Source organism: Lycium ferocissimum, chromosome 11 (assembly GCF_029784015.1).
Source record: "Lycium ferocissimum isolate CSIRO_LF1 chromosome 11, AGI_CSIRO_Lferr_CH_V1, whole genome shotgun sequence".
Lineage (NCBI taxonomy): Eukaryota > Viridiplantae > Streptophyta > Magnoliopsida > Solanales > Solanaceae > Lycium > Lycium ferocissimum.
In genome coordinates, this window is record NC_081352.1 from 45301444 (window position 1) to 45323463 (window position 22020).

At 36.1% G+C, this 22020-nt stretch overlaps 1 protein-coding gene and 1 pseudogene across 1 annotated transcript in view; both read right to left on the reverse strand.

Moving 5' to 3' along the window:
* The window catches only part of LOC132036653 (HMG1/2-like protein), a 2622-nt gene extending 628 nt beyond the window's left edge, over positions 1–1994 (reverse strand). The window contains exons 1-4 of the mRNA XM_059427035.1: positions 1865–1994; positions 1236–1340; positions 1079–1136; positions 838–882 (exon numbers count right to left, since the gene is read on the reverse strand). Coding sequence (XP_059283018.1) covers positions 838–882; positions 1079–1136; positions 1236–1340; positions 1865–1914 — 258 coding nt within the window. The 5' untranslated portion in view covers positions 1915–1994. The remainder of the gene's footprint in view (positions 1–837; positions 883–1078; positions 1137–1235; positions 1341–1864) is intronic.
* Positions 1995–4630: 2636 nt separating this feature from the next.
* Positions 4631–22020, reverse strand: part of LOC132036983 (protein DETOXIFICATION 40-like) — a 28297-nt pseudogene continuing 10907 nt past the window's right edge.

Consider the following 22020-nt stretch of genomic DNA (forward strand, 5'->3'; position numbering starts at 1 on the left):
TTTAAATTTTCTAATTTGTTTTCTACAACTTTTGGCCAACCTCACCTTCTTGTTTCTCCTTTCTTCTTTCTTTTCAATTGTTTACAAGACAATTGTATGTGTGGTGAATGATTCATACACCACCCTTTGTCCATTGTAATCATGCCAAGATGGATGAGCAATATTTAATGTAAAATGATCCCTCCACCATGTTATGTCCTCCTAAAACAATGTATACTTTCATAAAGTAGTGGATGCTCAAATATTCAATTGTATGCTTCAACTTTTTCCTCAAAATTTTCAGCCCTATGGCCGAATGTAACTTGTTGTTTCTTCCAAATTTAATTGTCCACAATATGTTGAAAATGTAGTGGATGAATCAACATTTAATTGCACATTTGTATGTCTTCCATTAACCTTATTTTAGATGACTTTGAGTCATCCTTTTTACCTTGGATGTTGATGCTCTTGTTGGCTCATTATTGTCACCAATTTTTACTTAACACCACACTTAAGTAATTCCTAATCTCCAATAACATTTTTGTACTAAGTAAAATTTGTAACCGATTTGTTCTAGTTTAGAAATTAAAATCCAAAGTTTCTATCTCACGTTGATTCTTTCGCGAATAACTCGACGTATAAAAATACGGGGTCTAACATTCTCCTCCTCCTTAGAACATTCGTCCTCGAATGTCAAATGAGACTAAAACTCGTCAATTAAATAACCGAATCACCCGTTATCGCTTGTATGTACACCAAAATTAGACCACGAATAAGGTGTTTTAGGGATATTAGGCCTAAAAGTGCCAAACGACCAAATGGGTCGTTACACATATAATGTATGTTGTGTGGTCTTACAGATTCAGACATCGCCTTCCATTTCTCACCACCAGCTTTCCCGACCTTAAATGAATACAAATTAGCAAACAAAACTGTTCAGGGAAAAAGCATATACTACGAGTTAAGATGAATAGAAATTCTAATGAATTCTTCACAGAAATTGAAGAAAGAGTACGTTCTTAATCAAGCAATAGGAACTAAATAACATCGGAAACATTGATTTAGAAATGAGAAAGTAGATTAAGTAGTGTAATCTTACCACAGCAACAGATTTATTATCAGGAAAATTCTCCTTGTAGCTCTTCCTAAAATCAGCCCTGTTTCATAGTTCGAAAAAAGTGAACATACTGAAATGAAACTTGAAATTTCATCACTGAAGGAAAAAGTATGGAAAAACAAGAGCAGAAATATCTCACATGAAAATGAAGAATGCAGTTGGAGGACGCTTTGGAGCTCCAGAATTCTTACTAGCTTTTTCCTTCTTTGTCAATGCCACTTCAGCCTTGCGTTTCTTCATTGTTCTGTTTTCAAATATTGCAGACAAAATTCAAAAGTTCAACACGAAATTAGGCACACGGTAACCCAAAACTAAACGCATAGATCGAACCTCTCCAAAGAAAAAAAATGATATCCAAACGATTATGAACGAAATAAGATCATAAACAGCTTCAAATCAAAATGCAACGACACATGAAAGGCACACAGTAAACGAAAAAAAAAAAAAGGGAAGAGAAAACTAAACTCATAGATCGGAACTCTCCAACGAAAGAAATAAAAAAGAGCATAAAACATGATATTCAAAAGATTCTGAACGAAATAAGACTATAAACAACTTCAAATTAAATGCAACGAGATACGAAATGCACTGAAAATAAACGAAAATGGAGATTATAAACGAAATTAGACCGTACACAGCTTCAAATGAAATGCAATGAGACACGAAATGGACTGAAAATAAACGAAATAAGACCACGAACAGCTTAAAATGAAAATGCAACGAGACACGAAATTATAGACTGAAAATAAACGAAAATGAAGATTATACTCAGTGTCGAGCTTCTTGTGAGCAATGTTAGCAGTGTTCAATCCCTTCATATTTGAAACAACAGAGAGAATGATAAGAGTTTGAAATTTCAAAATGCGAGTGAATGAAAGGAAAGGAAAGGAAAGGCTTGGGTCGTTATTTATAGGGAGAGTGGGGAGGAAGTTTTTAGTCAAAATATCTTCATTTCTTTTGGCGGGAATGAGAATGCTGAAAAAACGTGAACTCGATGGCAGTTGAAGAGTTGGAATGATACGCGCGAGTGGAGGAATTTGTAGTTACTCGCCATGATTACTTAACGTGTGTTGTGGATATTTTGTGGGTGACACTTACTCGACTCTTTTAGCGAGTGGACTTTGGTGGTACTGAGAAACGTGATCAGGAAGTTTCACAATTCTGCCCCCAAAGCTGCCATCCTTATTGGACCGCTTTTGCCTGGGCCACTTAACTCTTTGCGGGTTATTTGTACGATTGACCTTCAAAGGCACTCGTCTTTAATTTTTTTCCCTCAAATTTAAAATCTTTAATTTTTGTCGTCCGCCTAAAAATTCATGGGTTTCGAGTTCGAACTCTAACTCAGTCAAATATTAAAAAAAAATTGGCAAGGCAGAGATTTGTAGCAAAGTTGGGCCTATTCGGGCAAAGTTAGGCCTACTCAGTTTGCCTTGAGGCAAATCTCGGCCTGAATAAGCCTAACTTTGCCCGAAAAGTTACGCCTTAAGGCCTAAGTTTGAAAAAATATTTGCCTTAAGGCAAAACTCTGCCTAAATAGGCTTAATTTTGTCTGAGTAAGCCTGATTTTACTACAAACCTCTGCCTTACGATTTTTTTTTTTTTTACTGAGCCAAGGTTCGAACCCAGAATCTCGGAGTATTAGGCGAAGGGAAAAAATTAAAGACCAACAATTTGAGGGGCAAAAATTAAAGACCAGTGCCTTTGAAGGGCAATTGTGCAAATGACCCGCTAGTGTTTAGCCATAGATTCACAAAAAGAAATTGAAAAATCTGATTTATGTGTAGCTTTTCAAATTTTAAAAATGTGTTTGGTCATAACTTTTCAAAGCATATTTTACTTCAAAAAATATGACTTATAACCATAAGTTTTAAGAAGTATAAAAAATACCCAGCATACCAAATAAACATACTTGCAAATTTATGAAACTTTTTTTGATGCGTTCATTGTCATTATCACAAATCATAATTCTAAATGCAGATAACTTTGGCACATAATTAATTTGTTTTATAATGAACTAGATAATACACTATCCTAAAATCATAACACGATAGTTTAATAACAACTGCTAATAACACAATTACTAGCTACTAAAATTCGTCAAATTACAATTATTTACAAAGAACCATCAATACAAGAAAAAAAAAATAATGGTAGTAGTAACTAGATGGGGGGCTTTTTATAAAATGCAAAAGTTTGGGGTGAATTTTTACAGAAAACCAACGGTTATATCATGGGCCAAAAATATGTTTGAAGCATATTTTGGGATTTGAAGATTTGGTTTTCAAAATTTCCTAAAATTCTATAGCCAAACAAATATTTAAAAATATTTTGAAAAACTACTTCCAAAATATATAGTCAAACGGGAGCTTAATGCAACTCGGTTGATCAATTAGTCGAGTAATGAGAATTAATTAGCGCAGGGATTGAGGGAGATTATTGGAACTACATTCTACCTTGAGTCGATCTTCATTTGATCTTTCCTTTTGTAATTCCGCCTATAGATGCTGACAAAAACTTCAAAAGCAAAAATGTTTAGCCTTGATTAATCATAAACCGATTACACCGTTCATTCCAATTTGATTGGCATTCTTTTTTCAATTGTCCAAATAAGATTGAGGCGTTTAATATTTACAAACTAGTAGTACAAAATTTTACGTTCCTCAAGTGATTTATTTTTTTTCCTTTTTACGTCCTCAAGTTACTAAATATTGCATGACTTGTTTATCCAGGTTAAATACACAAACAATTTGTCACTATAAAGATACTTTTGATTTTCTATGCAAAAAGTTCTATTCTTGTTTTGTTAAATTTTGTATACAGTCAGATCTCGGTAAAAATTCTACCCGCATTCGGTATTTATACCAAACTAATATACTTTACCATGATTAAGTAATAAATAAGGTGAAAATGCACATTAGTTAACCATAGTTACCACTTAGACAAAAACAAACTCCCAATTTCCACATTCAATTTTCATAATTTAAATGTCAAATCTAGCAAAATCATGTATAATTGTTAGGATTTAATTTAGAGTCGTTACCTCGAAGTTATATGCCGATTCCCAGTTGAATCCCCCTTCAATCTGTAGCCTAGATCGTCCCAAATTGTGTTGGAATTCCAAATATCTCGAAAATAGCCCCTCTTATTTCACAACCCTTTTTGCAATTGCGTGACTATGTCCGTTATTGCGGTCGCGCTAGATAAAAATAAAAATCTTAACATGCTGAAATGTGATTTCTTGCCCAAAACTCACCCCGAGCCCTTTGGGTCCTAACCCGAACCATCCTATCAAATACTAAAACCTTATAGGGACCTATAAAAATCTCAATTCAAGGGACGAGATACAATTACTCAAAATGAGAGGTTGAGATGTTACAAGATAATGTAACTTATTTGAAGATTACAAATTCACTTTACCTATGACAGATTATTTTTTAATGGCCTTATTTTCTTTAAAAGTCGGTGTATTATATAAATTAATAATGTCAAGTTCCTATAATCACGTTCTATAAGGAGCCTTTGAATCCAAAAAATTACCAATAATACAGATTGGAAGCCAAAACAAAACCTACAAATTTAACACTGCTCTTTTTATTGTTCCAACAAACAAATCTGCACCATTATATTCCAATTGCATAGTCCGTTACAGCTTCTCCTACTCCTTCAGAACTGGTTCTTTCTTGTCTTCCCAATTATTTAACCTACCTTGAGCTGCTTCAACCTGCAAAGTGATTAAAAAAAAAGGGTGTAACATTTAGCTCAGTGAAAAGAATTCTTATTATTATGTCCATGTTTCCAGAAAGAAAAAAAGGTGGGCAAAAGAGGTTTACTTACCTCTTTATTCCAATCAGTTCGAAATGTGACCCATATTAAAATGATTGTTTGCATGACCGTACCACCCATTATTCCTGACCATATGCCCTGTATATATGCACCCAAATAAAAAAAGATATACAATCAATATTAATTATCATCTATTGAATAGAATGGACTAATTAAGTAAATTTATTTTTGATAAGTTAGTAGCAAATGTTAAAATTACCTTAGCACCTAGTTTGAAGTAGAATCCGAGAAGAGAGCCCAGTGGGATTCCCACAACGTAATAGCAGCGAGTCCGCGACTTTTGTAGCACAAAAAAAAAAAAACATTAGTAGGTTTCACGTACTAAATTAGTGCGTGAAAGGACCAAACTGCAAAAATGCAACTTGGGCCTTTCACGCACGAATTTCGTGCGTGAAGGAGGCCTTCTGTATTTTTTTTTTTTTTTTTTGTGTTACCTTTCCAATTACGTTTTTTTTCATACTTTGGGCAAAGATTTGTCATGTTTCAAAATCCCAAAATATCAATATTTTATATAAAACTTAATATCTTTTTTTGCGTACAATAATGTCGGCTCATTACATCAAGTCCACCTAAACGTTTGGATCGTCGTTTAGGGGTTCTAAAGTGCCCCGAAGTAAGTTTTGAAACTTGTCATATTTATAGGGTTTTGATTTAAGTGTTTTATTATATTTGAATGTACAAATATAAATATTTGATTTAATAATAATTCATCCAATACGAGAGGTTTATACTAATTAAAAAATAATTCATTCCATTTAATTACAATACTAATTCAAAGCAATACAATAATAAATTACAATAACAATACAATCTTCAAGTTCTAAAGGCTCTATTAATTCGAGACCTGCTTGTACTACCACGGCCTTGTTGCCCACACGAACGCTTGTCATGGCCATATTGCTTACATGTAAAGCACTTGCGAGAGTAAGTTCTTTCACTAACATTCATTTGATTGGGTCTACGACTCCGTGAGTTAATGCCTAATTTCCTGATGTAATCCTTGTTAGCAACCATCGAAAACGGCTCGTTTGGCCAATAAGCTTCATTACCAAGTGGGTGGAATTGGCCGGAATATGCTCTAAGGTAACTGTGGACCTTGTATTCCCCCGCCACATAACTTGTTACCCTTTTTCTCATTCTCTCGAAGCACTTGACAACATGAGAACACGGCATGTGGTACATTTGCCACTTACCATAAGTGCATGTTCTTGTTGCCTCATAAACGGTATGCACGTTTCCACCCTAACCGTTGTAATAACCCGTCCTAACTTCATACACATGTTGAATTGGGTCATACTCGGTCATTTGGTGATGCTCACATTTTTTTCTATAATGCTCCATATTTTTGAAGGGCTTTGGCATCCATGTCTCGCCGTCGGCTAATATCGCTCTGGCCTGCCTTGTCCTAACCACAAATCGCTCTACAACCTGCTTGAAAGTTATTCTCACCATTGCGGTGACAGGTAGTCCTCAAGGAGATTTCAGCAAGCCATTGAAAGACTCTGAGCTGTTTGTTGTGAGCATGCCCCATCTTTTGCCTCCATCAGCATGAAGCATCCATTTTTCAACTTCGAGCTTCATCAACTAAACGTATGCGGGTTCACTCATTGCCCTGATCAGATCCATTTTTGCAGCCCATTTTCGTTGTTGATGCTCCATCGCAAAGACCTCACATCAATTTGTTTAGAGTGCCATTGTGAAACTTTGATTGCAAATTTGCCTTCAAGTGTCTTAAACAATAGCGATGGTAAACAAGGGAGGCAAATAAACAATTAATAAATTATTATCGTATATTTAACAAATAAACAATTAATTAACTAATGAAACAATTAAGAAATTATTAACAAATAAACAATTGGCTTAACAAAAACTAAATAAATAATTAGCCGCCTAACAATTGAAATAGCTAGTCTAACAATTAATAAATACTTGAGTCGCTAATCGAACAATTAACAAATACTAAATAAACAAGCAATAAATAATTAACTAATTAACAATAGATAAACAAATTTAAAAAAAATGAAAAAATGGGCAGTCCCAACAGTGCATACGGACTGCCCAAAAACGCACAAAAAAAGTGTGCAATCCACCACAGATCCCTCCCACCATACCTAAGGTAATAATATATTTAGCAATGTAATAAAAAATTCGTAGTAAAATACCTAGAATGAAGGTGTTTTTGAGTTTTCAAAATGAGCTCCGCGCCGCTCTATTCCAAAATCTAACCTTAGAAACTTATTCTTACACTTGAATATATCCCCCCCCCCCCCCCCCCCCCCCCCCCCCCCCCCCAATATTGAATTTTGGATTGAAAAACAACACGAAAATAGCATTTTGGGGGGTTGGGGACCACTGAAACGGCGTTAATGGCGGGTCTGTGGTGGGGTTGAAAGGGTCGGGTCTGTGGTGGGGAAGGAGGGGTCGACTTTTTGTTGACCCCATTCACGCACGAAATTCGTGCGTGAAAGGCCCAAGTTGCATTTTTGCAGTTTGGTCCTTTCACGCACTAATTTAGTGCGTGAAACCTAGTAATGTTTTTTTTTTTTTTTGTGCCAGTTTGGTTCAACTTTTTTTTTTTGTGCTACAAAAGTCGCGGACTCAATAGCAGCCCACATTGACATATGCCACAAGGGTTTGCCATCCACAGCCAACAGCCACACTTATAGAAGATTCAAATTATATAAATTCTAATCCAATCTGTGCCACCTGAACAAAAAACTTCTCTGGATAAAGAAATAAATAATCTGAATCATGTAGTAAAACAAGTCATAATCTGATCTAATATCCAAGAACAACAAAATAAAAAATGGAATTAGCTCTGTGCTAATAATTAGTTGCTTGTAGCTAACAATTTTTTTTTTTTTTTATGAAGACGGATGTTGCTCTTTAGCTACAAAATTTGTCCGTCGTTAGTTCCTGTTTTTTTAGTAGAAACTACAGAGTAAGATGCTTAGTGAATCTCTGTAAGTAGTAATTACCAGATAAGACAGGCTGAATTCCATTAAGTACAAGGCTAAGCGCGAGCAATTGACAGAGATCGGAGACAGCTTCAGCCACAACTTCTCCTCCAGTGAAGGCATAGCTAATGACATGGCGCAATGCAAGAACAAGGATTGCAGCAATCACTGAGATGATGAAAAAGCATGCTGTGACCACTATCACTGAAAATGCTGCTGATTTTGGGTGCCCTGCTCCCAATTCACTGCTCACTCTCACACTGTTCATCAAAATTTAACAGTTAAGTGAATAAACTATGGTTTTACTAGCATGAGCACTGTATTAGATTTATGAGTCCAGAACTCAAATGATCCAAAAAAAGAAGAAATGAACCAAAATACCCCAAGAAAAAAAGTGATACGAAAGTACCTTTAACTTGTTTTTTATGCGTTATATAAAAGTGAGTTAGCGTCCCCTATTAAAATCCGTTACCCGAATTTTCTTTTAAAAAAAAAAAAAACTAAATTACATAACGCACTATTTTAGTGCGCTATGCAGGCTATGAATTTACTTAACTAATCCAACATCCAACTGTGTATCCATTTAAAAAACTATGCAAAAGTTTTCATCTTTTAAAATATTTATAATACTCCTCCGTTCACTTTTACTTGTCCAGTATTCTAAAATTACATTTTCACTTTTACTTGTCACTTTTAGCATATTAAGAGAAGATAATTTTTTCCTCTATTTTACCCATAGTAGTAATTACTCATTTTAAATCATTTTCAAGTCCATTAAAAATTTACATCAATTAAATGAATATCGTGATAAATTATGCATTTCATTTATTATTTCTTAAGGAATATGTAAAGTTCTGGACAAGTAAAAGTGAACGGAGGGAGTATTAATTTATCTTCTAATACTATAAGAATCTTTTAACAAGTTACCAAAGTATGTATTCTCTTATCTCTTGATATTTATGAAAAACATTTATTTTTATAGAAAGTATTTATTCTCTTACTTTTTAATAATTATCTTTTAACAAATTATTTATCCTCTTGTTCATTGGCTGGTTGGTTTTTTTTTCTTAATTAATGTTCGTTTAGCTAATTCTAAAAACAATCTAAGTCTAAGATCTATTTACCGATAAAAATTAATAATTTGATTATAAGTGACGATTAATTACACTAAATACTAATGTAAATAAGAATTAATTCGAGGTACATACCTTGTATTTTAAATCGAACATTTACACCACTTATACTGTGAAAATCCTACCTTTGATCTTAAAATACAAGGGTGTATCTCGAATTAATTCTTATTACATGAGTATTTAATAGAAAGATAACTAGAATTTTAACGTATTTGGCAAAAAAAAAAAACTAAAAAATCTTAATTATAGTGATGTATTCCTAATTTTCAAACAAAAAACTTAATTTCTTAAGAAATATTACACAAATGACAATTTATCGGAATAAATAATTTTTAAATAGTTTTAAAGCGGAAGAATAAATAAACTAAAGATGAGGAATTCTTATATAATAAAATATTATAACTCAATATAACTAAAATAACTTGTTGCTTAATGTGCGAGAAAGTTAATAACAATAGTTGGTATATTTTATTAAGTAATTTGTGTTATTTATAATTTTAATTTATCTTTTAATAAATACATTTAGTTACGACTATACCCCATAGAAAGTGTATGTGCATGATTCTCATAGTATAAATGGTGTAAATGTTTGATTTTTAAATATAAGGGGTGTATCTCGAATTAATTTTTATTGCATGAGTATTTAAATAATTAACCCTCAATTATAATAGAAAATTGTTTACTTTTGTCAGTGATAAAAAGATCATAGGCTCGATTGTTTTTAGAGTTAGCTAAACAAAAATCATAGGCTCGATTGTTTTTAGAGTTAGCTAAACAAACACTAACTAAGAAAAGGGAGCACCAAGTCGATGAACAAGAGGTTAAAAAATTTGTTAAAAAATAGAATTATCAAAAAATAAGAGAATAAATATTTTTTATAAGAATAAGTACTTTCATAAATATATATATATATATATATATATATATATATATATATATATATATATATATATATATATATATATATATATATATTTTAGAAATGGAAACTTTTGCATAGTAATGAATGGAAACTTTTGCATAGTAATGAATGGATACACTAAGTATAGATGACAGGGCCAATTTGGTTACATAGCGCACTAAAATAGTGCGTTATGTAATTTAGTTTTTTTTTTTTTTTTTTAAAAGAAAATTCGGGTAACGGATTTTAACGGGGGACGTTAACTCACTTTTATATAAGGCATAAAAAAGCTGCGTTAAAGGTATTTTCGTATCACTTTTTTTTCTTGAGTTATTTTGGTTCATTTCTTCTTTTTTTGGGTCATTTAGGTTCCGGACTCTAGATTTATAAGCATTTCCATTTGAAAACTAAAATGACATTTTTCTAACAAGGAGACTGGAATTGAATAATTTGACTTAGGTGAAGGTAATTTATCTGCATAGTATAAGATTGCTATCCAGATACTCATTGGATTGTCACTATCCAGAATTGTGGTGAGATAGATAGGATCTCTCCATCGTTAACCAGAGGTTCTGGTTTGGGCCTAGTTGATAATAGAAAAAAATTAGGGATTTTTACATGGCATGACAAACTTATACTAGATAATTATATTTAGTAGCTATAGTTTGTTTTAATTACTTTCCATAGCAAACATCAATATGCTAATCACATTTAATAACTGACACGGTAAAACAAGGTAAAAGAAATCTGTATCCCCATTTCACACTTTTCAAACCGTTTTTCTCTCTCATCCTGTAGCAATCTTCTCCGAATTTTTCTCCATTTCCCTTCTACACGATCCTCACCCGATTCACTCATCCTAAATTTTAGCCGTGCACTAATAGGTAAGTTATTGGGTAGTTTTTTAGTTTTATATTGTGTATTTTGTTCTCTACAATCTTGCCCTCTATAATTTTAATGAACAAATTTTACTTCATTGCCAGGGTTTTTGCGTTTTTTATGCAAAAAGTGGCCGCCATTGTTAGGATTTTTTGAAGAAGCTTTGAATTTGGGGTTAATGGCGGACGGAAGCACTCCAAGCAGAATAACTAGAGGTATACCCAATAATGTGCAGTATTTTGATGATGCTCCATCCTTTGATTTGTGTATCTCTCAAGATGAACAAGAAATTGCAGGCTCTGTTGCTAGAATGGCTGCCCAGAGTAGTAGTATCAAACGGAAAGGTGTAGTTCAGACTCCATCAAATTCGAAAGCATCCGTACCTAGTACTGATAAGCGGAGAAAACTCATCGATGACGCTTCAGGGAGCAAGGGAAAAAATATTGTTGTAGATGCGCCTCGAAAAGACAAATGAGGTACTTGTATTTCTTTCCATGAAGTTATGAATACAATGTATCTGTGTATTTTTAGTTTTTCAATGTTTGATACTATTTTTCCCCTTTTTATTGATAGGGTATGTTAATTTGATTTTAGTCGTGAAATACAATGTCATATTCTGTGTATGTGTTTGTATATGATTTTACCGGTCAAAATACAATGCTAATAGATACATTGTATAAATTGAGTATTCTAGTTTTGATACAATATATTGTATACATTATTCACCTTGCCATTTACCTTTTTTTAGGGTTATTGTATTTTACTTTGTAGTGGGGGTGAATACAACATAGCTATGAACACAGTCAAAAAAATGGATACACTGTATAAATTGAGTATTTTTGTTTTGATACAATATATTTTGTAATGAGTATTCTACATTATGCACCTTGCCATTTACCTTTTTATAGAGTTATTGTATTTTACTTTGTAGTGGGGGTGAATACAACATAGCTGTGAACACATTACAAAAATGGATACACTGTATAAATGTCTGTATTTAGATTTGATACAATAAAATTGTAATGAGTATTCTACATTATGCACCTTGCCATTTACCTTTTTTAGAGTTTTTGTATTTGTATTTTACTTTGTAGTGGGTGTGAATACAACATAGCTGTGAACACAGTGCAAAAAATAGATATGACTGTATATATGACTGTATTTAGATTTGATATACTGTATCATTGATCATGTTTTTATCGATATTGTATTTAATCAGTTCTTTGTGAAAGATCCTCCTACACATTCGGTGCACATGAGTTGTTACACAAATACGGAGGTATTTAAACAGCTTAAGGGCAAACTAACCGATGAGCAGTATAAATTAATCGGGGATACTTGCTTTGGTGTATTCCTCCGGATACGATCGTGAGGTCCAAGCACGATTTTGAGGTGTTTGCATGGTGAGAGAGCTCACGGATAGTTCTACCGATGCTTTTTTGATGGACATAAATGGCAGGGAACTGCGCTTTTCTATTAGGGAATTCGCACTCATTACTGGTTTGAAGTGTATTGGCGATGAAGACGATTTTAAAGTCAACCGAAAACGGAAAAACAGGATATTGGAACAATATTTTGGTGGTTCTAAAAAATTGCCAAAAAAGGCAGATTTGGTTGATTGCTTCATGGACAAAAATTGGGGCCTCAATGATGGCGATGCCGTTAAGATTGCTATATTATATTTCATACATACGTATATCCTGTCCAATGAGAAGAATGCTACAAGGATACCAAGGCTACATTTTGAATTGATGGAGGCTGGTAGATACAGGGATTTCCCATGGGGTAAGTTAGCATTCTGCGATTTGATCAAAAGTATCAGCCAGAAGATGACTGTTGAGAAAAAGTTTTATAGGCTTCATCGAATGCCCCTTGCCATGCAAGTATGGTTGTACGAGTGTTGTTCATGTGTTGACAACACTCTTGCAGTTAAGTCGGGTGACAACATCCCCAGAATTCTTAATTGGAGGACCATAGAAAGCCAACCAACTTTTAAAGACCTGATGGACGACATGTTTAAAGAAGATAACAGCCCGGTAATTTGTTGTTCCTACTCTTTGAATTTTGTATCTTAATTTCTCTATATTAATTTGTATACATACATAATCATGAATACATAAAATGGTGTATGTATATAAATTACAAATACACAACAAATTGCATTATATATTTTTATACACATACTGACAGAAATTGAAATGTTGCTTAGGAGATGCATTCATTTGACAATATAGTGCCGACCATTAATGAGGTTGCTTGTCTTCAATTTCCCCCGCTTGTCATTGGTGTGGCACAAACTACCAATGCCCCGATGCTTGTAGATGATGATTTTGATGATTTTAGTTCTACCCCACCTCACAAGAAACGTAAGGAGAGACCTGTTGGAGGTTCTTCATCCAAGAAAACAAGTCCTCGCCCCGAAACAGTTCCAACTTCCAACATTAATACCCCGGGAAGATGCCTTTTGTACAATCTAAAATGCCGGTGCATCCAAAAACCCCATTTGTCCAAAAGGCCATGACATCCCGACAACCAACAAACAAGACGAGTTGTCTCTCATAAGGCAAGAATTTGATGATTTTAAGAAGTTGGTAAGAGTAATTTATAGCTTTCAATTATTTTTATATCATGTGTTTTTGTTACACCTCGCATTTTGTGCGTATTCGGAAAAAATTGAAAATACTTCGGAACGTTAAGAAATAAGGCTTTGCTTGGGTTTTCTTAATGTGTATGTGATGTCTAAGGAAATATGGACGTGGACATATTAAGGAAGGTTAAGGACAATATAATGAATTGATCTTGCTTGGGATATAAGTTGGTTGTGAAACTTTGGATGTGGAAATATCGGAGAAGGACAAGGGTAAAATTGGAATTTTCGAATTTCTAGTTCTTGAAAATTTTGTGTCTTTGAACAAAAAAAAAGAAGAAAAAAGATTAGAAAATCAAAAAAAGGGGGCCGGCCAAGGTGGGCCCCACATGGGAAGATTACAATATATCACATGCCTTATTTTATCCTTAGATGATTCAAGAAAGTTAGAGAGAAAAAAAAAAGGAGAAGATGAAGAGTGGAGAGGTCATGGCATTCGGCCATGACCATGGAGTTTCCACCTTTGGAAATCTTTGTCCAAAAATTATTTTCTTGCTATATTCCTACTAATTCAAGGTCCCTCTACAACGTGGTGCAATTATTTCGGAAGATAACCCGATGGTTTCGTCGTTTGGATGAATTGGTGAAGTGAAGAAACTTGAGGAAGAAGGTAAGGATTCATCCCTTCTAATTATGTTTTGAAGGTTTGTTTGTGTTGTAGCATATGGAAATGAGTAGAATTAATGAAAATATGGAAGGTTGCAAAAGGGTTGTGGGTATAGGCATGTGGCCGTGTGTATGCATGCATGGTTATGTTGAATTTTGTGTTGTAATTTAGTTGTGGTGATTGTGGAAATTGTTTTAGAAATGAAAGTTGAATGAAAACCGATTGAAATTGGGAAATGCAACTTAGCCGTGAGGTGTTGAGCAATGGAATTGTAATGGATTTATTTTGTTTAATATGTTAGTTGAGTTGTTGTGATCACTACAATATAAACGAAGGATATATGGGTTAAGTTTGCATGAAAATGGAATGTAGAGGATTATGTTATATTAATGTGATTGTATGATATTAAGATAATGAGGTTGTTGGAGTGTAGATTATTGTTGTTGGAAATGAATTAGAGTGTAGAAAAATGTGTTGGGATGATTTGGTTGTGTGTTTAAGGATTTTGGATCGATTATGGAATTATTGAATATTGGATGTAAGGCTTGAAATATTCTCGGCTTGTGTGTGTAAATGATTTCAAATTAGTGTGTATGTATGGAAATATTGATGTTGACTTGAAATTGTGAAGCCGGAATGGAAATTATTGCATTATGTCGAAAAGTTGGTTAGTGGTGTTACATTGTGATTTGTAGTGATTGTTGTTGTTAGTATGGTTGTAGTTATTTTGGCCGAGTTCCATTCTCGGGTTGTTGTTGACTATTTTGAGGTAGAGTTGAATCTCGGGGTGCCATATTTATAGGGGAAGTGCTGCCGAAATTTCGGTAGCCAAATAGTAACCAAAGATTGAAATGTTAGTTTTCATGAATAGTAACTGGTAAAGGTGACCATTTGCAGTTTTTGGACGAAACGAGAATTGGGATTTGACGAGCGTAAGGCGCAGTTCAGGTATGTAAAGCTTATCTATTCTTTGTTTGGCACGTCCTAGATCTACTAGGCCGAAAACGGATCCTTGGGAATAATTCTGCTCCTAGAAATTCGAGTTTGATTTTGAATACTATTCATTCAGAACAATTGAATCATAAAGCTTGTTTTTGGATATAAGAATGCTGCAACCTTCGCATCTTTTGCAAATGAACCCGAATCGCTTCAAAACTTTCTTAAGTAACTTTATGGAGCCCAATGATTGAAATCTATGCCCGCCGCCTCGGTTGGCCCGAGTGGGCCCACTATTTCTCGATTTTACCCTTTTGTGTTTATAACTTGTCTTCGAATGGTTTTAAAAGGAACGTCCTAACTACTCTTCTACTTATTACTTAAAAAAATTGCTTTAAATATTCCGTTAAGTCCCGCGACGCGTTTGATATGTACTTTGACTCCGAATGTTACCCGACATAACCTCGTGATGTCCGAAAGGTACGTACTATGATTCCGTCCGATTTCGTTATTTTGATTTGTTATTCGCTATGCCTCGTCGAGTCTCTGGAAGTTTTTATGGTATTTTTATTGCATAGTTTCTCACTACTCCACTCGTGGATGCCCCAATGTTTCCCACACCGAGCCGGGCCGGGATATGTTCTCAAGCGTATGTCTGCATTGTTCGCCGCGCCCGTGTGAGGGGAAGCGGTATATACGTGCATGGGTTGTGGTGTATGCGTGCCATGTACGCTTATTCGATATCCGATTATGCGATCGATGTGGCCACTTGGTATGTTATGATTTGTTTCGGAGATATTCCCTACTCGAAAGTATGATGTGTTTTGGCGCGGGACAGAAGGGAGCGCCTCTGTTCTGTTCACCGAGTCCCATAGCGGGGCCGGCTTGCATATGTTTTCTGCATGCATTATTTATGATCTTCTGGTATGCACTTTTGATTCACTATGTATCTTATGCTTCCTCACTTTGTTACGTTCGATTTTGATTTTATTTATTTCGCTCTCTCTTTACATATTCGGTACATTTTACGTGCGACCCCACTCTTCGAAGGGCGCGTTTCGTGCCGCGCGGTACGACGATCGATTTGTGGATCCGCCGCTAGGTTATCGCTCGGTCATTGTTGAAGTGCTCCTTTGTCGAGCGGTGTTTTGGTATAAAATTTTACGCTACATTTGTACATATTTATTAAAGGTACGACGGGGCCTGTCCCGTCATATGATTATGTTATGTTCTGCTCTGCTCTGTAGAGGTCTGTAGACATGTGGTGTGGGTTCTGTATATGTTCCGTGAGACTTGCGTACGTTTAGAGTTTATCTGTATTTTGCGACGGCCTTGTCGGCCTTCGTGCGTCATGCCCACTGGTTTCTGTTAAATTATTATTTCTGTTTACTTTTAATATTTTGCTAACTTAGGTTAAGGTACGTACGAGTGCCCAACTAGGGCACGTGTCGCGGCCTACGGAGGCAGGTCGTGACAAAAGTGGTATCGAGCGGTTAGGTCCTCGGAATGTCTACGACCGTGTCTAGTAGAGTCTGTTTATGGTGTGAAGCGCGCCACATTTATAAACAGGAGGCTACCGGGCATCTAGGAATTGTTGACCTTCTTTCTGTCTTAGATCGTGCGATAGAGCCAAGTCATAGGAAATAAAATTCCTTGCGTGAGCTTTACATACGGCAGAAAATGGCAAGTGGTGACGGGAAAGGTCACACAGGTAAGTTCGGATATATTTATTCCGCTACCCGAAACAGAAGATCCTGAATGGCTAGCGTATATTTTGTACGGTATTATGGGTATTTGCGGCGTACAGATGCCGAGTAATAAGAATTTGCAAAGGTGACTACTGAAGCTTAAGAAGGGTAAAATAGTAATTGCACAAGAAAGGACGTGTTGTGAATGTGCCTCGGGATCCGTAAGGCCTCGTATTATGTAATAAAGGTCGTGTGTGGAAATGGACGTGATTATACCGACATTAAGGGACTAGAATCCGTCGAAGTTGCGAAGTTAAGCGTGCTCAGGGGAGGAGCAATTTTAGGATGGGTGACCCCCAGGAAGTAAGTGGAAAATTTTACAAACTTGGAATTCAAGGGATAAATGGAAATTTGGGGTAACCTAAAGGAAACGGGAGTACGTGGCGGATAGCACCCTTACGAAGCGCGCGGCCGGAGCAGATTAAGGAGGAAAAAGGAAGAAAGCGCAATATCGCTTGGAAATCAAGGTAAAGTTAAGTAGCGATTGGAAATGTTTATAAGTAGAATGATAAAGAGTGTGTATAGTATATATGTATGTGTATGACTTTTCCCTGGTGATTATGTTGGTCGAAAGGCGAGTCCTAACGACAAAAGGTTGTCACTAACGGAAGGCATTACGAAACGAACATAAGGGGTGAAGAGAAAGAAAGTACAGTATAGCCTCGGGATTTGTATAGGCTTGAACAACGTTGGAATTATTTTGTGGGATAGTCGATAATAATCATACAGGTGTGTGAATGCGTACGACATTCTGTATGCAATTGTATCGGTAGGTAAGTAATTCCCGGCCACCGGTGCTACGGTGTGGGAAGCCGGCAATCGGACAAAGACATCGAAGTTCGAGTAACAAAGAAAGACATGGTACGGGTGTTGTAAGATAGGTTGCTACTCTTTCACTATGGATTAAGGTTGGGAATTGAAGTATTGGAAGGAAGTAAGGATAAGAAGTATGATCAAGTAAGGACCTTTGGAGGAGCCGATAAGCGAAGTAGGAAACCATTATGTAAGAATGAGAGAAGCAAGTTTGCACTTAAGCGAGAAGTAAAACAAGACAAGGAAGTTTCCGTAGGTCCCTAAAGTAGTAGTAGAAATAGTCTGACCCTGATCGCGATTCCGTATGCCATAATTCTGCACTTCTGACTTCGAAGAAACTCTGTCGATCATACCCTGGTACTTCTGAACCTAATTATGTTTCCATCTGCTATACCCCTATACTTCCGACTCCGACTGCAAATCCGTCTGATACATCTCTGCACGATTGACTCCAATCATGAATCTGTCCGACATACGTCCGTCCGTCCGACCCCGACTGTAAATCTGCCTGGTACAAGTGCCGGTGCGCCTGACTCTGACTACGGATTTATTCAACATGGTCCGGAACGACTGATCCTGATTATGGGAATTATTCGATATGCCTCTGTTCGTCTGGCTTCGCTTTTGAGTCTGCTTAAGATAACGTCAGATTATGATTCCTTCAGATTCCGGGTATGACTGCAAATCGATGTTCGTTTGATTTTTCGATTTTGACAAAGGTTAACGTTTGCCGTATATTCGATTTAAGACCCCGAACAGCCCTAGTAAAGAGATGTCGAAGAACGACAGAAGGAGTTGGACAACGAAGACCCTTGCAAATGTGTTGATCAAGCTCAAATATGTGTTTGGGGAAGAAGGAAACCTCCCCGAAGTGTTAGGAAACCCCATAAGGTCAGTTGAACATTCGAGGACGAATGTTCTAAAGGGGGGGAGGATGTTACACCTCGCATTTTGTGCGTATTCGGAAAAAATTGAAAATACTTCGGAACGTTAAGAAATAAGGCTTTGCTTGGGTTTTCTTAATGTGTATGTGATGTCTAAGGAAATATGGACGTGGACATATTAAGGAAGGTTAAGGACAATATAATGAATTGATCTTGCTTGGGATATAAGTTGGTTGTGAAACTTTGGATGTGGAAATATCGGAGAAGGACAAGGGTAAAATTGGAATTTTCGAATTTCTAGTTCTTGAAAATTTTGTGTCTTTGAACAAAAAAAAAAAAAAAAAAAAAAGATTAGAAAATCAAAAAAGGGGGCCGGCCAAGGTGGGCCCCACATGGGAAGATTACAAATATATCACATGCCTTATTTTATCCTTAGATGATTCAAGAAAGTTAGAGAGAAAAAAAAAGGAGAAGATGAAGAGTGGAGAGGTCATGGCATTCGGCCATGACCATGGAGTTTCCACCTTTGGAAATCTTTGTCCAAAAATTATTTTCTTGCTATATTCCTACTAATTCAAGGTCCCTCTACAACGTGGTGCAATTATTTCGGAAGATAACCCGATGGTTTCGTCGTTTGGATGAATTGGTGAAGTGAAGAAACTTGAGGAAGAAGGTAAGGATTCATCCCTTCTAATTATGTTTTGAAGGTTTGTTTGTGTTGTAGCATATGGAAATGAGTAGAATTAATGAAAATATGGAAGGTTGCAAAAGGGTTGTGGGTATAGGCATGTGGCCGTGTGTATGCATGCATGGTTATGTTGAATTTTGTGTTGTAATTTAGTTGTGGTGATTGTGGAAATTGTTTTAGAAATGAAAGTTGAATGAAAACCGATTGAAATTGGGAAATGCAACTTAGCTAGTGAGGTGTTGAGCAATGGAATTGTAATGGATTTATTTTGTTTAATATGTTAGTTGAGTTGTTGTGATCACTACAATATAAACGAAGGATATATGGGTTAAGTTTGCATGAAAATGGAATGTAGAGGATTATGTTATATTAATGTGATTGTATGATATTAAGATAATGAGGTTGTTGGAGTGTAGATTATTGTTGTTGGAAATGAATTAGAGTGTAGAAAAATGTGTTGGGATGATTTGGTTGTGTGTTTAAGGATTTTGGATCGATTATGGAATTATTGAATATTGGATGTAAGGCTTGAAATATTCTCGGCTTGTGTGTGTAAATGATTTCAAATTAGTGTGTATGTATGGAAATATTGATGTTGACTTGAAATTGTGAAGCCGGAATGGAAATTATTGCATTATGTCGAAAAGTTGGTTAGTGTGTTACATTGTGATTTGTAGTGATTGTTGTTGTTAGTATGGTTGTAGTTATTTTGGCCGAGTTCCATTCTCGGTTGTTGTTGACTATTTTGAGCCGAGTTGAATCTCGGGGGTGCCATATTTATAGGGGAAGTGCTTTGCCGAAATTTCGGTAGCCAAATAGTAACCAAAGATTGAAATGTTAGTTTTCATGAATAGTAAGAATCGGTAAAGGTGACCATTTGCGTTTTTGGACGAAACGAGAATTGGGATTTGACGAGCGTAAGGCGCAGTTCAGGTATGTAAAGCTTATCTATTCTTTGTTTGGCACGTCCTAGATCTACTAGGCCGAAAACGGATCCTTGGGAATAATTCTGCTCCTAGAAATTCGAGTTTGATTTTGAATACTATTCATTAGAAACAATTGAATCATAAAGCTTGTTTTTGGATATAAGAATGCTGCAACCTTCGCATCTTTTGCAAATGAACCCGAATCGCTTCAAAACTTTCTTAAGTAACTTTATGGAGCCCAATGATTGAAATCTATGCCCGCCGCCTCGGTTGGCCCGAGGTGGGCCCACTATTTCTGATTTTACCCTTTTGTGTTTATAACTTGTCTTCGAATGGTTTTAAAAGGAACGTCCTAACTACTCTTCTACTTATTACTTAAAAAAATTGCTTTAAATATTCCGTTAAGTCCCGCGACGCGTTTTGATATGTACTTTGACTCCGAATGTTCTGTCCTGACATAACCTACTGTGATGTCCGAAAGGTACGTACTATGATTCCGTCCGATTTCGTTATTTTGATTTGTTATTCGCTATGCCTCATCGAGTCTCTGGAAGTTTTTATGGTATTTTTATTGCATAGTTTCTCACTACTCCACTCGTGGATGCCCCAATGTTTCCCACACTGAGCCCGGGCCAGGATATGTTCTCAAGCGTATGTCTCTGCATTGTTCGCCGCGCCCCGGTGTGAGGGGGCAGGTATATACGTGCATGGGTTGTGGTGTATGCGTGCCATGTACGCTATTCGATATCCGATTATGCGATCCGACGTGGCCACTTGGCATGTTATGATTTGTTTCGGAGATATTCCCTACTACGAAGTATGATGTGTTTTGGCGCGGACCGAAGGGAGCGCCTCGTCGTTCGTTCACCGAGTCCCATAGCGGGGCCGGCTTGCATATGTTTTCTGCATGCATTATTTATGATCTTCTGGTATGCACTTTTGATTCACTATGTATCTTATGCTTCCTCCGCACATTCTGTTCTGATTTTGATTTTATTTATTTCGCTCTCTCTCTTACATATTCGCACATTTTCCGTCATCGACCCCCTTTCTTCGGGGTCGCGTTTCGTGCCGCGAGTACGTACGACCCGATTTGTGGATCCGCCGTTTTTTAGGTTATCTCCTCGCATCGTTGAAGTGCTCCTTGTCCGGAGCGGTTGTTTTGGTATAAAATTTTCTCGCTACATTTGTACATATTTATTCGGCACGACGGGGCCCGTCCCGTCATATGATTATGTTATGTTACGCTTTCGCTCCGCAGGTCCGTAGACATGTGGTGTGGGTTCGTATATGTTCCGGAGACTTGCGTACGTTTTAGAGTTTATCATATTTTACGGGCCTCGGCCTTCGCGCGTCATGCCCACTGGTTTCTGTTAAATTATTATTTCTGTTTACTTTTAATATTTTGCTAACTTAGGTTAAGGTACGTACGAGTGCCCAACTAGGGCACGTGTCGCGGCCTACGGAGCTGGGTCGTGACAGTTTTGAAAGTGTATGATAAGCATACTATATTGATATTTAATTCAAAATTTAGGTCAAGGACGAGTTTAATGATCTTCGCACAACGATGAATGATCTTCGCACAACGATCAATGACAACTTCACAAAGGTTCTTCAAGCTATCAAAAGGGAATAATGATTCGGACAAGGTAAAACAAAACAATTAAAAACACTACTATATTCAAGTCAAATAAATATACATTTTTTTTTGTCCTTACGGGGCTGCCCATTAATCTCCATTTCAAGCATGACATTGAATACATCGCTCGATTGATGACAACATCTTTGATACACCACCAAATCAAAATGAGACTTGCACAGCTCATATTCCAACTGAGGTAATTTGTCTCTATCAGCATTTTTATCAGTATTACTCAACTTTTGAAACTGTGATTCCATTGTTCCTGGGAGAGATGTCTAGTTTGAGGGAAGTGTATCTAAGTGGAAAATGTGCAACAATGT